Genomic DNA, 17854 nt, shown 5'->3' on the forward strand with positions numbered 1-17854 from the left:
TGGCTTGGTAATCAGTGTCGGAGATAGCACTAGTCTAACAAATACAATAGCACTCTAAGTGTGAATTTACTGATATTTGTAAATGGTGAAAACACTGCTTTGTGGTTTCTTTCCCTCGCCGCTGATGCTGGTTAAATAATCTCTCTTTTAATTTTACTGTACTTGTTTTAAACCCATTTGGTTGCTCATGTTCTTTTCTTGTTAAAGCCTCTTTGCTTTGTTACAGTACATGGAGTTTGGGAGGAGTGGTCACCTTGGAGTTTGTGCTCATTCACTTGTGGTCGAGGCCAAAGAACTAGGACAAGGTCATGTATACCTCCCCAGTATGGGGGAAGATCATGTGATGGACCTGAAACCCAGCATAAGCCTTGCAATATTGCTCTTTGTCCTGGTGAGCATATATAGAACAACTGTTTGCTACTTACATTTTTTTCCAGCATCATTCCTTTGTGGTTTTTTTTGTGTAGCTTGAGCCTAAAATCTATTCCTGTAGTTTTCCAGAGATACTAAGAAGGCTAATACAGTACTCTGTTGCGCTCATTCAAAAGGGGAGATAAATGGTGTCAACAGAACAATGCAAATAGTTCCATGCACTGAAAGGCCTCTCTGGGCTTTTTATTTTGTCTGTTTATTACAGCTGCAATCCTATACACACTTACCTGGAAGTAAGTCCCATTGAACTCAGTGGAGCTTACTTCTGAGTGAGACATGCATAGGTTAGTGCTGTAAATTATATATATCCTGCCCTTCTGTCCCATCAAGTAGAATGCCCAAGGCAGCTATCAGATAAAATTTATAACATAACAATAAATTAACGAACAATAATGCCTTTAACAGATGTTAAAAGTGTATCAGAATCAGGAGCAAAAACAAAAACACGCACACACACATACACACAAAACAATAACCTTCCAGTTCCTCAAAACAGAAATTATAGAGACGGCACAAACATGAAGGCAGTGACAATTGCAAGTGCTTTGTGTGCCACAGGCCTGTGAGAACAAAGCTGTCTTAATTAGAAGTAGATTCTTCAAATAAGAGCATGCCACATGAGCATCTTGTGGTGATGAGCTCCACAACCTGGGCACCACAACACAGACAATCCTCAGCGTACTCACCAACTCCATATCCACCCACCTACACTTCTGTTGGCCATGGGATGCAGAAGAAGTGTTTATGGGATACATCACAGCTCTAAGTGGAAGGTAAGATCATGCAGGAGAATATGTTCTTTTAAAATGTACTGGTTCCAAGCTGGGGTCTTGCAAGGACCGCAGCTTGGGACCACCTGGCAAGTTATTTTTTTAAACTATAGTAGTTTGTGTGAGGTGGCATGGGGAGAAGAAAGGTAAAAAATAGAGCCACAAGCTGAGTTCTACTCAAACAGTGGGGATTTCCAAGCCCCTTACTGATACAATCTCTTGCAATGTCCCCCAAGCCACTCCCAAAGAGCAGTAGAAATTGTGTAGATCAGTATGGATTATGCACTGTTATAGGGAAGGCGATTGCAACTCAATCAAGGAATTAGATTGAGAAGCTGTCAATGTTTGCAAAAATGTGGCAAAAGAGAGAAGGGGGAGAGGTAAATAAGTAGATCATGAACAAATGCAAGATTTATCAGAATTAGTAAGAACTGGAGGGGGAATTATTCCTTCTGAAGGCTGGAATTTAATATTATTGAGATATATTTATTGCATACAGTTTTCACCACCCACTGATAAATTTTGTGTATGTCTGATTCATAATGTGCATTAGTCTATTTATATTCAGTACCTGTTATTAGATAACAGTGGGGAACAAGGGAGGGTCATTGGAACAAAAACAGTTCTACGTCAGACTGCAAATATGGTGTCCAAAGGATATGTGAAAATTTTGTCAGCTCTTCCACTGTGAGAGCTGAATGAGAAGCATAATTCCATTGAGTGCGCATCACAGCTGGGGCAACATCTATTCTAAGAATATGAATTATAAGCTGCCATGTCCAAGTGTTATTAGTCCAATAACCTTTCTTCCAAGTCACTTGTAAGCTGATGAGTAAATATTTGAAAACATCACATGTACTGTGGTTTTGCTTGTAATACTATGGTTTAATACATATTTAAAAATGGCAACAAGCCCCATGGTATAAAGCAACATTAAAAAATAAAAGTACCAGAGCCATTTAGCAAGTACAAATGGTTTGGTGACTCCATAACTATTCATTTGAACCAATTTCACACTGCATAATCATGTTTCATACACATAAGTCATAGTCTATAATCATTGTTTGGCCCGCCCTGTTCTTTGTAATGTCATACTGCGGTTAGTTTGAACTAGGAAGTGGTGAAAGGCAACTTCTGTAATGCTTTCACTTTTGTGTGAGGCCACAACCAGAGTGAATCTACTCTGTGTCCATATCTGGGGTGTCTTCTCCAGTTTTCTACTAGGCAAGATGTAGTCTTTCATAGTCTTCTGTAAACATCTATATTTTGAGGCTTTGTAAATGTTCTGATTAACTTCACTTACTTGTTTTGAAGAGTCAGGTGTTACTCTTTTGAAGAGTACAGTTTTGTTGATTGTCAGCTTTGTGTGTCTTTTTGGTTTAGTTTTTTTAAAAGGCATAATTCAAAGGATGATAATGGAACATAAATATATATTGTATAACTGTGTGATTATTTTGTGTCTCGAACAAACCTCTTGTCTGCATAATTCTGTGTAAATAGCCCTTCCATTTATCCAAACCTTTGATTGTCCAATCATTTTGTGTGTCTCCTAAGCCTTTAGAATAAATATGTGCTGTATATCATATTGCTGTTGATCTCCATGTAAAAACAGTTTAAAAAAAAATGCTGCTGTGATTTTTAATGACTCTTCTGTTCTGTCCTGCTCTTGAATTCATATCTAGCTTTCTACTCACTATCAGAAACATTTAATAATTTTTCTAATATATAACGTAAACATTTCTAAAAATTCCCTGTTGTAATTTATCAATGTGCAGTGCAATCCTATGCATGTTACTTCCACTGTAGTCTGTGGAGATTATTCCCTATTAAGTGTGTTCATGATTGCAGCCTCACTGCCCAATCCTATACCCCGCATTGTATGAAGGCATGCCAATGGGAGAGGGCAATCAGACAGCCCACAAGTAAAAAAACAAACAAACCCATAAGTAAAACATCAGACAGCCTGTAAATTAAAAAAAAAATAAATCATTTAAAAAAAAATAAACTTACCCTCTGGTAGGCTGCCTGATTGCCTGTGGGTCTCCTTGGAAATACATCAGCCACTTTGCTGGTGTATGCCCAAAGACAGAAACAGAGACAAGTGGGGTGTGCCAAAAAATGGGGCATAGGATCTGGTATTCTCAACTGTCTCTGAGACAGTCTCTTAGCCACTCCTAGCACTCTTCCCTCCCCAATCCATCTCGGAATGCCCCAAATGTCCCCCAGCATGTTCCACACTTCTTTTTGTTTGCAGCAGAATGGAAGCCCATGACAGCAAATTCTGGCAGCATGAGTTCTGTCAGCACAGGGCAACCATAGGATTGTGCTCTTAAGCAGATTAATGAGAAATGAGTGTCATCCATTCAGATGTACTTATACCTGTGATAGGACTTTGATAGAGCTTCGTACTGTGGTCCTTTGAATGGCCTTATTTTTCTCTTAACAAGTGAGAACAGCCATCTGTCTCTTCTCCTCTAGGAGGATATTCTAGGATTGGGACAATGCTATCAGCAATATAAGATAAACAAGATTATTTTGTAATAGCGGCAAGTGGTGGACCTCCCCAGCTCTGCGCCCTGTGGCAAAGGTCCACAATGGCGCCCCCATGGGCTGTCGCCACCCCCTGTGTGGAAATCCGCCTCTCCCCCACTCACCTGAGGTTCACGGAGCCTTGCATGACTCAAGCCTGTGTCGGGGAAGCTTCCTGAGGCTTCCCCGAAGCTGTAAACTGTGGTTCCGGAAAACCGGAAACACAGTTTCCAACCCCGTCGGGAACCTCAGAGAGGCTTCTGCAGGGTCCTAGAGGCTCGTGCCTGGGGCATTTGCCCCATTAAACATAATGGGAGGTCCACCGCTGAAGAATGGGGGGAGAAACTGAGACGTTTTCATAAACTGTCGATAGTATTTATGCAACAGTGAAGCTGATCACCTTTATATACAGCATGAATTTTGATAAAGTTGAATACCAGAAAAAATGAAGAGACCCACAATCACACAACCCAGTCCTATGCTCAAAAACCAGTTCCACTGAATTCATCAGGATGTACTTCCAGATAAGGGCACCATAGAGCTAAAATCCACATTTCCTCCCATGCAATTAATATGATTGTATGTACACATCATGATGTCCACTGTCTTCTTTCATGAGTACTGTGTGGAAGAGAGGATCACATTAGAATTCAATGACCCATCTTCCCCCAAATCCCATTGAAAGGATGACCAGTTTGTGTGCCCCCTGAACTGATCCAGCTCTCCCTTTCCCTGCAGCTTCTCTTTCCTCCCTGCTCTAAAGCTCTACATATTATCTCTATAATGCCTGCCACACTGCAATCATGTTCCCTCTATGTTTTCTGGTGGAATCACTGACTTGGAAAATATCTTAAAGTGCAAGTGCCATTTGTAAACATAAAATGAATCATCTCTACTAAACAACAAAACCCCTCACGGGTCTTGCTGGTAACAGAGGCTGTATTTGTGTTTTTGTTTTGTGTGCATTATGATAGTGGATGGACAGTGGCAAGAGTGGAGTGCTTGGAGTCAGTGCTCAGTGACGTGTTCGAATGGCACACAGCAGAGAAGTCGACAGTGCACGGCAGCTGCTCATGGAGGCTCAGAGTGCAGAGGCCCATGGGCTGAAAGCAGGGAGTGTTACAACCCTGAATGCACAGGTACATGCAGCCTTTGCAAGGAGAACAGTGAAGAAGAACTTATTTCACATAAGGAGAGCTGTGTGTTTCAGAATATTTTGTGACAAGTTCACAATGCAGTTTACAGAGCGAAATAAGTGAAAATGTGGTTCCCTGTCCCCAGTAGGTTCACAATCTAAATTAATTCAAGGGGTTTGTTCTGACACTTTGCTGCACAAGCTTTGCCATGTCTGATACCCTGACATATATTTAACCTGCCAAGGGAAAGGTGTCCCTCACTCATCATAAGGCACTCCTGAGAAGTTCTGTTAAAAACATAAGAAGAGACCTTCTGGATCAGGTCATAGGCCCATCTAGTCCAGCTTCCTGTATCTCACAGCAGCCCACCAAATGCCCCAGGGAGCACACAAGACAGCAAAAGACCTGCATCCTGGTGCCCTCCCTTGCATCTGGCATTCTGACATAGCCCATTTCTAAAATCAGGAGGTTACACATACACATCATGGCTTGTAACCTGTAATGGATTTTTCCTCGAGAAATTGGTCCAATCCCCTTTTAAAGGCATCTAGGCCTGATGCCATCATCATATCCTATGACAAGGAGTTCCACAGACCAACCACGAATTCAATGTGTTGATTCAATGTGTGGCATAAGTATGGCATTGAAAATGAAATTCAGATGGCTTGATTTTAGAATGATTACTTGGATGGATTACTCTTGGTACTAAATCTGGGAGCAGCCATCAAGTTATACTAATGTAGGGAAATCCAAAATTCATACATTCCTTGATAATGTGATCCTGTTATCAGATACTTGATTATAGGAAGGCTATGATTCCTTCATAAGAATGATGGTCTATCCCAGTGTTTCTCAACCAGTTGTATAGGTACCAACAGTGGTACTTAAGGTGATACTTACAGGACCCCTGGACGCTGCCCAGCAGCAAGACCAGAAATATGACACAACAAACAGTGGTAGGAGGCTCCAAAGCATGCTTTTCCAAATTTGTAAAAGCCCTCCTGCCCATCCTGAGCATGCTGGTATTTGTTGCATTGCATCTGGCCTCCCAACTCAGAAGTAACTGGCAATGATATCATTGCCAGTTATTTCTGGTAGTACTTCAAAAAGGTGGACCATGTGAAGTGGTACAGTGGAGGACACACGTTGAGAAACACTGCTCTATCCTATATGGGTCTTGGGCTGCTGAAACTAGCAGCATAAACTCCTTTGTGGCTGTCTCAAAAGGCAACAAGCTGTATCACTAACCCAGCCTGCCGCTGCAAAAATAGCTGCGACTCCATGCCAGTGGATGTCAGTAAGTCAGTGCAAGGGAGTGGAAGGGAGGTGGGGAGGGAGTAGAATGGGACAGAGAGGGAGAGGACCGGGGAGACAGGGAGGGAGACTGCTCCAGTAGACTGGGGCATAGTGGGATCAGAACAAAGCCTGGAAAGGGGCAGTATTGCTGGCAGCAGTGCCCCCGATAACCTATTCCCCTTCCAGCCCTTGGTCTGATTTCCTAGGTACACTCAGATTTGTGTTAACCAAATAACCAGTGAAGGACTAGGAAGAACCCATTTGGGTGCCAGAGGCTTATCTGGAGAAGAACTCTGGGACTGCTCCCCCACCGATTGCAGCAGCATGGTTGCATCAGCGGGGGGGGGGGGGGAGTGAAAGGATACATTTGAGCTGTGAGTCATTTTCTGTTTTAAACATATTTGAGAACATTTTAAAAATGTATTTCTAGAAAGACATTTGAAAGGTTTAAAAAAATACAGGTTTATCTGCAGAATGAAGCAAAAGCAGCAAACAGTAATTCTTTCAACTATTATAAACAGATTATAGGGATTTTTTTCCTTAGCTTTTTATATGAATATTTGTATAGAATGATACAATACAGAAGTGTTAATGAAAATCATATTGAGAAAAGCATAATAGATGTGAACAATAGATTGATCTCAGTAGCAAATTTAAGTACATACTTAAATTTCAGCCATTGAAATCAACTGGAGTTTTATGTGCTTTGCTTTTGTCATGCCAACAGTGTTCTCTTAATTTTCCTTAGCTTTTACACATTTGCATTTATATTTACAATTTTCTTTCTTTGTTTGCCAGGCTTTGCCACCTATGATGATATACTGTTGCATATATTAATTAGTGTAAATAGCTGCTCATTTAAAGTTGACCATGAGCTGGGCCAGGAGACACTGAGCTTTTTCTCTAGACAGACAGGGTTAAGGGAAAAAGTAATGTCTCAGGTTAAATCTTGTGGGTTGGTTTAAAGTGGGTTGGGTGCCTGAACCTCTTTCTACCTGAACATTTGCAACTGTACAGTTTGTTGGTATCCTGACTATTATATTCTTCCAAGCAGCTAATGGCCAATGGAATCACTGGGGCCATTGGAGCGGGTGTTCCAAGTCATGCGATGGTGGCTGGGAGAAACGAATAAGAATATGTCAAGGAGCTGCTGTAACAGGGCAACAGTGTGAAGGAGCGGGAGAGGAGGTCAGACGATGCAGTGAACAAAGATGCCCAGGTAAGAAGCAGGCATCATGTTTAGATGATACCCATTCAGGATGGGTCCCTAACAGAACACAATCAGCTTTATTTATTTATTTGTTTGTTTGTTTAAAGAAATGTATAGTGCACTTTTCTACTCCAATAGGATGTTACCATGGTAGCTTACAATTTAAATAAAAGCAGATTAACAACCCAATGAAACTTCAGAACAAACCAACCAAATAAAGCAGAAACAGAATTCAATATGCGGCGTGACCAAAAATAAAACACAGCAAAGTACAGTAATTTGAGGTGTGTTCAGAAGCATCGTGGGAGCCAGCACAGCACACAGAGTACCAGTGTAATATGCCCCAATGAATTAGTGCTCGAAAGCACTCTGGCTGCTGCACTTCGGACCTGTTGAAGATTCTGAACAGTTTGAAGGGCAGCCCGAAATAGAGTGTATTACAAAAGTCTAAATGAGACATGGCTAAAGACGTGGATTACTGTAGCCACAGCTGCTTTCCAAAGAAAAGTCCACAGCTGACATATCTGCCAATGATGGACAAAAGCACTCCTGGTAGTAGTCACAGCAGTTGCCATCCAGGATCAGGGCTGGGTTTAGGAGCACTCCCAAACTGTGAACCTGATCATTCAAGGGGGGAGACAAACAGGTTGTAAATCCATGGAATGTAAATCCACTTCCTTACTGACCAACAGTACCTCTGTCTTGCCTAAATTATGTTTCAATTTATTAGTACAATCCAGTCCTTCACAGCTGTCAGATGCTGATTCAGAAACTTCAGAGCCTCCCTGGTGCCCGGTGGAAATTAGAGATAGGGTTGGGTGTCATCAGTATACTGCTGAAACTGCACTTCAACTACTGCCTCCATCCCTGGACAATTTCTCTCAGCAGATTCATGTAGAAGTTAAATAGCATAGGAGACCCAACGGAACCCTGTGAGACCTCACAAGCCAGTCTTCCTGAAAGGTAGGAGTGGAGCAACCATAAAATGGCACATAAAGTGGAGCAACCATAAAATGTTGGACCTTTTAGCAGGTTTCAACACCATCATGATATCCTCCTGGACCCTCTAGCAAGAGTGGGGTCAGAGGTGCCACTGGCGTTCCTGGTGGGGAGGCAAAATGCTAAGTTTCTTCAGGTGCCTGTAAAGTGGTTTCGCGTTCTCACCTTCAGAGCTTGTTGCAGCTGCAGAAGCAAAACAACAGCCAGGCACCATACATGCTCTTTGGGTTGAAATGCATACTCAGTTTTTTGAGGAAGAGTGTTGCTATTTGGGAACTCACACAGCAATCCCCTTTTGGGGGTGAAAGCAGAGTGACTCAGAGCCCAATCCTGAGCTCTTAGCACCAGTCCACCACTGGCTCTGAGTGTCACAAACATGCTGTAAGGCACATCTGCAGCCCTTAGCACTGGTACAGTGTCAGTGCTAGCTCAGCGCTGCCCAGTGCTGGGCTAGTGCTGGTGGACCGCCGCTGCTCTGCTGCTCCATGGTTGCCTGAACCACTGGGCAGCGAAGAGGTAGGTGGGGACATGGAGGGAGGCAGGGAGGAGGCATTTTGGGGTGGAGGAGGCAGGCGGAAGGCAGGGAGAGGGTGGAGAGGAGGTGTGCCAGGGGGAGGGAGCAGGGTGGGAGGGAGGTGGGACCAGAGGAACTCTGCTCTTCTGCATCCAGAGCCTCCATGTTGGGCTGGTGGCCCGACACAGAGGGTCTTGATTCTACGGGAACCCAAGGGATGCCTTAGAATCAAGTAGCCCCAATGCGGGGCTACTTGCCTTACCTGGCGGAAGGGGGCAAAAGTCCCTTTCCCCTGAGGAGCCGCTGGCGGCTACCCTGCTGCACACAGGATGCCATGGCAGCTGTTTCCTTGCTTTTTTCTCTCCTGTGGTGGTGGTGTGTGGCCGCAGGCAAACTTTGTGATGAATAACCATTCTGCCCCACATGGCAATGCTATTGTCCTATAAAACAAAAGAGCTGCCCCTGAGTGTTTGAATAATGGTAGCCATTGTTAGAGTATTTGGCATATGCAAAGAAAGAGCAGAAACTTACTGCTATTAGCTATTGCAAAAGGAGGGGATGGATAGGCAACGTGGTTTATAGCAAAGATACCATAGACAATACTAGAAGGTCAGATTTTGGAGGTAGGTGGGCAGGGAAACAAGATAGGTAAGCAGCACCAATATATTGCAGCATAGCATTTCCTCCTCTCTATTGCTAACCTGTGTGGGGTGTACATCCCCTGTGTTGGGGTGGTGAAGTGAAACATCCACTTGGGTGTTTGTGCGCAGAGTTCTCCTGGAGCCGAGTGCTTGCAATAAGAATTATGAGGAACATGTTAACAAAGTGTACATGTTGTAAAGGACAACAGGTTGTTGTATGCAAGTGCTCCCTTTGTGTGCAAAGTGCCCTTCTCCATAGTTTCCATCACTGAAGTTCTCCTTTGTATATTCTAAGTGTGGATGGCATGAAGGCAGAGAAGTATAGTCTCATGCCACACACCTTGTCATCTGGTCTCCCTGACAGGGGCTTAACTACTAGGGTTGATATGCTGTAATTGGCTGTCAAGTGTAGTCTATGCTCTGCTGTAAGAAAGTGGCCAGGGTGAAGGGAGCACCGAAGGAGTGAGTTTTCCCAGTGTTTTTTTTCCCTTCCCCACTGTTTCCTATGCCTTTTTAAATTCCCATCCGTCTCCGTCATTGGTGCAGTGTTTTGCTGATGTTTGGGTGTGTCTGTCATCTGAAAGGTTTAGGATTTGGCAAACATTGACTTCTCCTCATCCTACCCATGTTCTTTACACATCTCTTCCATGTCCCCTCCTGTTGGGGGGTTTGCACCAGCAGTAGTAGAATTAGTGTTGGAGCTACACTGTTGGTCCACTGTTACATTGGTGTCCATGGCACATCCATCAGCAGAACTGGGGCTATCATGGCAGGACTATTGTGCTGGTGTAGCTGTTGTTGGATCAACACCCAAGGACATTTCATCATATGCTATGCTGCTCAGCCTGATGTTTCTGAAGTACATAATTGGACACTAAGCTACTCTTTGGAGGCAAATTTTCCTATAATTGTAACAGCAGTTACAACAGGTAGTTACAACAAGTAACTATTAATAGGGAAACCAGGAATCACACAAAAACATTTTTAATAATTTTATGGTAGGAGTTAGAAATTGGAGCCTACAATGCCAGATCTGGACCCCTGAGGTGGCACTATCTGGTTTCCCAGTTGGCATCCCAAGAGAGAAGGAAGGATGCAGACCAAGTGGCACCAGCAGCAATAGAACTACAGGTCATGTCTCATTATCTGCTAGGGTAGCCACCACTCTCAGAACATCAGCATTAGGATTGATCTACTCCGCACGAGAATTATGTGCTCCAGTATGACTTAAAAGCTGTCATACTAGCAAGATTGATGCCAGATTAAATGAAACCATGAGAATCATAAGCGGCTGTATAAGACCCACTCCTGTCTGTTGGCTCCCCGTTTTGAGCCACAAAGCACCACCAGCCCTATGGAGACAAGAGGCTTTAGTGAAAGAATACAGAAAAATCACCAACAACCCACTTTTACCAGTCCATGCCGATCTTCCTCATCTATCAATCTGTAGGCTCAAATCCAGGAAGCCTTCTCTGGCACTAGCACAACATCTGCTCAACAATTTCAACATCAGTGCCCAATGGAAAGTTAAATGGGCAGCCAAACACCCAGAAATGGGTAGATATATAGATGATCCTACACTTAAGGTGCCAGGTTTCGACTTACCTTGCCAGGATTGGAAAACTTTGCATAGGATCCGTACCCTACATGGTGTTTGTCAGGACTAAATGTTTAAATGGGGGCTACTATCTACCCCTCAGTGTGATTTCGGGTTATCCCACCAAACCATGTACCACATTGTGTTTGGCTGCAAACTGAGGGCGTATACTGGCCCATGGTCTAACTTTTTCTTTGAAGGAAACTCTGTCCTTGAATGGCTGCATGAACTGGACATTTACATTTGATCTAGTCTAACTGATATATAAGTCCATGTATTATATGCTATACGCTAAATAAATAAATAAACAAACAAACAAACAAATAAATAAATAAATCTGCTAGCGTTCTGTTTCAGAACCCCGACTGGATAAAAAAATCAGTGGATAAAAAAACAGTGTAAAAATAGATTTAAAGACCCACTTCCAGGTTTCTTGCCCTTCCATTGCTCCTAATGTGATAAGGTCATGCCCCAGCAATAGCAGAGGTTTGTTTCTGGGACTCCCTGCTGATACCATAAAATGTGTTAAATAAAAGCAATTTTTAAAAAATCAAAAAATGCGACCCTTTACAATAGTGGTTTAAAAACAGCCTTTCTTACTGTTGTAGAGAGGCAGTCAGCAATTAGAAATGAAAAGGACCCCTTTCCTTTAGAACATAAGAACAGCTCCACTGGATCAGGCCATAGGCCCATCTAGTCCAGCTTCCTGTATCTCACAGCGGCCCACCAAATGCCCCAGGGAGCACACCAGATAACAAGAGACCTCATTCTGGTGCCCTCCCTTGCATCTGGCCTTCTGACATAGCCCATTTCTAAAATCAGGAGGTTGTACATGCACATCATGGCTTGAATGGAATGATCACTTGCATGACTGTCTCTACAACAGTAAGGAAAGCAGTTTTGTTTTTTTTTTAAACTGTTTTAAAGGGATGGATTTTTTCCCCTTCTCCAGGAATCAGCACATTCCTTCTCATTTGCAGTGGCCATTCGAGTTGAGTCAAATCCGTGTATCAAAAAATCAGTGTATAACAAGGTTGGACCTGTAGTTAGCAGGTCACTCTGGTGGCAGAAAACATTGAGAGTTGGGGCCTTCACCTCACCCTCTCTCTAATCTCAGTGTGGCTCTCCCAGAAATCCAGTGGCTGAATGCAAGTGTGCAGTTTCCTCAGGCCTGATCTATACATTTAGTAGATATGGGAATGAGGTGGGACAGTCCTGTGTTCACAGAATCGACTATATGCATTCCACTTTTGAATGCTCCCCTCTGTTATAAAAGCCCCATAAACAGAAAAGTAGCACTTCCACGGAGAAAGGTTTTCTCTCAGCTCCTCATTGTAGGGAGTTTTTAACATCAAGGAACATCCATAAATGTTTTCCCACACCTGCAGCCTGGAAGGGTGCAGTTTATTTCATTCAATTTATTTTAAACATTTATATCCTGGCCCTCTCATAAGATTCAAGGAGGCTTGCCATAAACACATTAAAATACAATAAAACAATAATATAAACAATGGGACTAAATGACATAAAATGAACAGGCAGAGGAGGGTTAAAAGTAGATTGAAATCCACAGCAGCACAAAATGACTATTACATCAAGTCAGTAAAGGCATTTAGAAATAGAATCACCTTCAGCTGATTCCAGAACACTAGCAGAGACTACTCCAGCTGTACCTCACAATCGTTTTACCCCATTTTGCTATTTGTGTATATCAGGCCTCTTATACAATCACAGCTTAAGCCCAGAGGATGTCAAGCAGCATATTAAAAATAATGAGGATGAACCTTCTCTCTTTAGTGAATTGTTTTTAAATGATGCATATTATTGAACCATAACAGGGACAAAAAACCTGCAGTAGTTTTAAACGCTGATTCTAACTGAAAAAGAAATTTTTCTGTTCAGTACAATAAAGGCCAAAATTAAGGCAAACTCTTTCAGTAAGAAGAGATTCAGATAAAACAATACCAATTTAGAAAATATTTCTTTAACAATATTTGCATGCATGTCTTCACTGGGAAAATGGTGCTGTTAAAAACCAATTTTCAAAGGTTGCCACCTGCTGTTAATAACATATTTTACAAATAGATTTACAAGTCACACACTAGTAAGTAGTGTGTGATGTGCATTGATTTTGTTTGAGGCTTTCATTTTATCCTAGAGCACAAACAAGACAGTTACAGAAATTACAGGGTCAGATAATATTAATGACTGAAGACATTTCAGAATATAATAAGTTAAATTATTATTTACAGAGATTTTGCATCAGTTATAGCTGAGGGTTTCACTTTGATTTAATATCATGTTTTAATTTGTTTTAAAACTTCTGCTCATTAGTGGTTTGACTACATTTCTGAGAACACAGTCTTGGGTCAACTTTTTCCTAGCCCATAACTGTCTTATTTACATCTCTTCACACACCAGTACGCTGTCATATAAGTGGCTAGTAGCACTAGCCATGCTAGTGCGATATCTTAATTCTTCCTGTTCAGTCCCTCTTTTTGACAGTATAACCACTTCATCTGACTTTATTGGTCACCTAGTTCTTGAAACAAAGGTGAAATGATACCTGATTTTAAAAGTACTGTATAGGAAAAGAGTCATTCATTAAGGTTTTGATTTCTTTTTTGTAACTATGTTTAAGATTTGGATCATTGTTCTTTTAGGAATGTTGTCAAACAAGTCTTGCTTATTGTTTCTGTTCACTGTACCCAGTGATTCACTAGTTCAGTGGTCTTCATCCTCTCAAGAGCTGGGACTTCAAACTCTAGCCTACAACATGAAACCTGCCTTCAAGAAACCACTGAGCAGCAAAGGGAATGGAGAAGTGTGTGTCTTCTTTTCCTGCCCACTAGTGGTCAATCAGAGTGTGCTGCTCCTCTGTTATTCTGTCCCTTCTTTCTTTCCAGACCTGTTGGAAGGACAGAGAAGGGGCAGAGAGAGTGGCATGAAAACAGTGTGCACTCAATTTTGAAATGTGGAGGGAAAGAGGAAGTGAGGCAAAGCAAGTCAAGGCAAATTAGAAGGCACTGCCACAGCAGAGGAGAGCAAGCAGAACGGGGAGGGGGGTCACTGAAGATAGTTCACTGAAGAATAGAGGACTTGGCCAAAGCAGCCTCTCCAGCAGTGAACTTCCCCTGAGATTTCCCTCATCTAGGATCTCTGGCTCTGCCTGTTCAAACTATTCAGACTTGGGCCTCAAATCAAAATGGCAGCAGCAATAGCTCTGCTTCAACCCATTTCTGGGTCCTGACCCAGGAACTGGAGAGCTCTGGGGCAACTGACTGACACATTTGGAGTCTGCCTTTTTAGAAGAGGTTTTAGCTCTTAATAATAATTGTCACACAATAAGACATGCTGTACATTCTATGTTTTCTCTAAGTCTTTCTTAATTTAATTTGCACTATTTTGCATTTCCACAAAAAGTACAGTAAGGATCTTAACCCCTATTCCTGGGGAGTTTGGAGCAACTTGAAGCTGCTCTGCTCTCCTCGGACTCACAGCACTTCAGGAGGTGGCGCAAGTCAGAGGAGACCCATTGGGGCAAGAGCGCCTTACCCAGGGGTAAGGGGAAAAGTTTCCCCTTGCCTCTGGCTAAGCCGCTTTGGCTGAGCCTCTTGGCTTGCCTGTTCCAGAGCAGGGTAGGATTGCACCTTTAAATGCTTAGTGAGTGAAAATCTTGCCTTTCAGCATCATTATAAGCATACAAGCTTATAGCGATGTGCAGCTGCCTCCTGGCAGCCTGCACACTTGAAAAACTAGATTGAGGTTAACAAGAAGCAGTTCATCCTCATCAGGACGAGATGCTGCATTGTCAGTGACAAAGATCCTTGGTAGTTTAGTGATTTCAAATATTGTTCTACTGAAGGAACAAATTCATTGAAAGCTCAACCTTTAAAAGTTTTTGGATTTATCCTTTCATTCTTCTGTTCTTGTAGAAAACTGACAGTGCAATAGGAACTAGGTTTTTGAAAGCTCCTGGTTTTCTGACCTTTCTAATAAATGCAGGTTTTAGTTTCTGGTTACAAGTAATGTTACTACAGCCTAGAATTATCCATTTTTTCTTGCTTCGTTTGTACCTAGGAGTTTCAGACAGGGAAGCTAAAGTTTTTTGAAGGCAGTGCTTAAACTATAGTCTGTCTCGTCAGTTATATACCTGCTCACTTGATAATCCTCCATTGTTGAGGAAACATTGACATTTTGCTTTCAATTTCAGAATTTTTTCCAAATTTGCTGATAATTTTTACTACAGATATTGACCTGTTTATCTTATATCTTTTTTCCAGTGATCAAGCCAGCCTATGCTAGCCATTAAATCAGGTTCCCCTTCATTAAATTCCTTGCAGAAAACCTGAGCTTTCTCTTCCAGGATCAGGCCTGTGATAGGCATGCCCTTGCCTTTGCTGTGTGAACCATAAGAACAAAGCTTCATTCATCTTTTCACTTCCATGAGCACATCATCATTGCTTTCTCTGTTCACTTGTCATGTTCCTCAAAGCAATATAATTACTGTATATCACTGTACATTAAAGCAAACAAACAATGAATGTCCATAGCGGTATGTGACATGATATCGTGGGAGTGTTGAAAATGCACTTGCGCGCAGAACAAACACTGTAAATAGGCCGCACTTGCTGGCGCCGTCTTTACAGCATAAACCGTAAAGCTGTTTATTCTGCCAGAACACTTGTTCCTGCAGCGTAAATGACCCTTAGGACTGGACCATTCACTTGTTTGTGGAGGAAACTCTATTTTGCACTAGAGAGGGAAAGCAGTGGTTTTCTCTTATCTCTCCCTTCTCTCTTCATCTCCCTGCACGAGCCATATATCTCTCCTGTGGGTTCTCCAGCTCTCAGGAGCACATACTCAGGAGTCACAGGGGCTGCAAGGGTAGAGAAAATTGGTGAAAGTTGTCTCCCACCAACCCCCTGAAACTTCTGCAAACTGAGTTTCTTCCAAGAATGGAAGAAGCATCTTAGGATACAACCCTTGCTTTTTACTATATTTTTAGCAACTTGAGTTCACTGACACTTTTTGGAGAGACTGAACACTCCTATGTATTTCTATGGCATTTTTTTTTAAACCCATTATTCACGCTTTGCTTAATTTTGATGCAAAACAAATCTATCAAGTGAGGAGGAAAAAAGCTCGGAATAAAAGCCCATGATGTTGAAATGTTTGTGACTGGATAATTAATGGAAGAAAGAATGACAAAGTAGCTTTGGCATTAACCTAAAAATGACAGTTCACCACCACATTTGTTAGAGTATTATTATTATTATTATTATTATTATTATTATTATTATTTTTAACAGTATTTATATACCGCTTTTCAACTAAAAGTTCACAAAGCGGTTTACAGAGAAAAATCAAATGACCAAATGGTTCCTTGTCTCAAAAGGGCTCACAATCTAAAAAGATGCAAATGAATACCACTAGAACAGACAGTGCTAGGGTGAGGTGGGCCAGTTACTCTCCCCTTGCTAAAAAAAAGGAGCACCCACTTGAAAAAGTGCCTCTTACACAATTAGCAGGGGTTCATAGATAGAGTACAGCTATGACTTAATCTTGAGTTAAGAAGTTTCATTGCAGGAGAGGAAGACAATGATATAAGATAGCATATGAGAGAAAATTTCTTACAGTGCAGTACTGGTGACAGTAAATTTGAATTTGGACTACAGGTAAGTTAGCACTGTCTTTAACATGGTTTTGCAAAACGTTAAAATGAAATTGGTTCATAGAGACAAGCTCTATAAGGCCATATGGCATAAAAATACCCAAAGTTTATGGTGAACCGTGACCAATAGTCACAGCCTATTTTTAATGTGTTTTGATCAATCCCTTGTCCTGACCCGAAGGACTCAGGATGGCTTACCGTCAAATATTTCCCCACCTTGACCATATTCCTGCAAGATAGCTTCAGGTAAGAGAACATGACTTATAATTATTGGACAACCTTTAATTGTTGAACAGAGACCAAAACTTGGATTCTGACATCCAAGCCCACCATTATGTCCCCTGAATTATATGTTATAACATGTCTTTTTTGCTAACTCTCTAATCAATCATGAGTTATTTGATAGTGCTCTCAATGTATCATTATCTGCAGTAACTTCCAGGATAAGCCCTAGATCAGGGGTGCCAAACCCATTTCATACAGCAGGCCAAATAGCATTTATGATGCCTGCTGAGGGCAGAAAGTGATGTCATTAGGCAGGAAGTGATGTCATTAAGCAGGTCATAACCATAAATAAGCACTTTTTTCTCACTTAGGAACACATTAGCTGCAAATGACGGAAGAGAAAATATGCAAATCATGATCATATTTCAAAATATAGCAGAGCCCAATTGTCATGCAGGCCATCCTTTCAGCAGTAACAGCTCAGCACTGCTCAACAGCTGAGAGCCCAAGGGCCAGATAAAAAGCTTTCATGGGCCGAGTTCGGCCCCAGGGCCTTATATTTGACACTCCTGCCCTAGATGGACATCTGAATCTTTGTTGCCATGAATCTGCCTCCCTCATCTTCCAGTTTCACATCCCCTTCCCTATCCCTTCTGGAACTGTAGAGCCATTATCCATTGTGCCTCTTTGTCCACCACTGCTCCCTGTATTTTCCCTCATAATAATCCTCAGTGATGCAACATCTTGCTGTAATATTGGAACTGGGATTACAGCAGTGGCCAGGGATCCTAGCAACTGGCTGCTCAGCGCCCCCTTCAGGACCATATATCT

At 42.1% G+C, this 17854-nt stretch overlaps 1 protein-coding gene across 1 annotated transcript in view; it reads left to right on the forward strand.

Annotated features, from left to right (window-relative positions):
* Nucleotides 1–17854, forward strand: part of ADGRB3 (adhesion G protein-coupled receptor B3) — a 564982-nt gene that overhangs the window by 216195 nt on the left and 330933 nt on the right. Inside the window, exons 4-6 of the mRNA XM_066612423.1 lie at nucleotides 227–391; nucleotides 4706–4870; nucleotides 7218–7382. Of these exons, the coding sequence (XP_066468520.1) occupies nucleotides 227–391; nucleotides 4706–4870; nucleotides 7218–7382 (495 nt within the window). The remainder of the gene's footprint in view (nucleotides 1–226; nucleotides 392–4705; nucleotides 4871–7217; nucleotides 7383–17854) is intronic.

The sequence above is a fragment of the Tiliqua scincoides genome, chromosome 1, assembly GCF_035046505.1.
Source record: "Tiliqua scincoides isolate rTilSci1 chromosome 1, rTilSci1.hap2, whole genome shotgun sequence".
Taxonomy (NCBI): Eukaryota; Metazoa; Chordata; class Lepidosauria; order Squamata; family Scincidae; genus Tiliqua; species Tiliqua scincoides.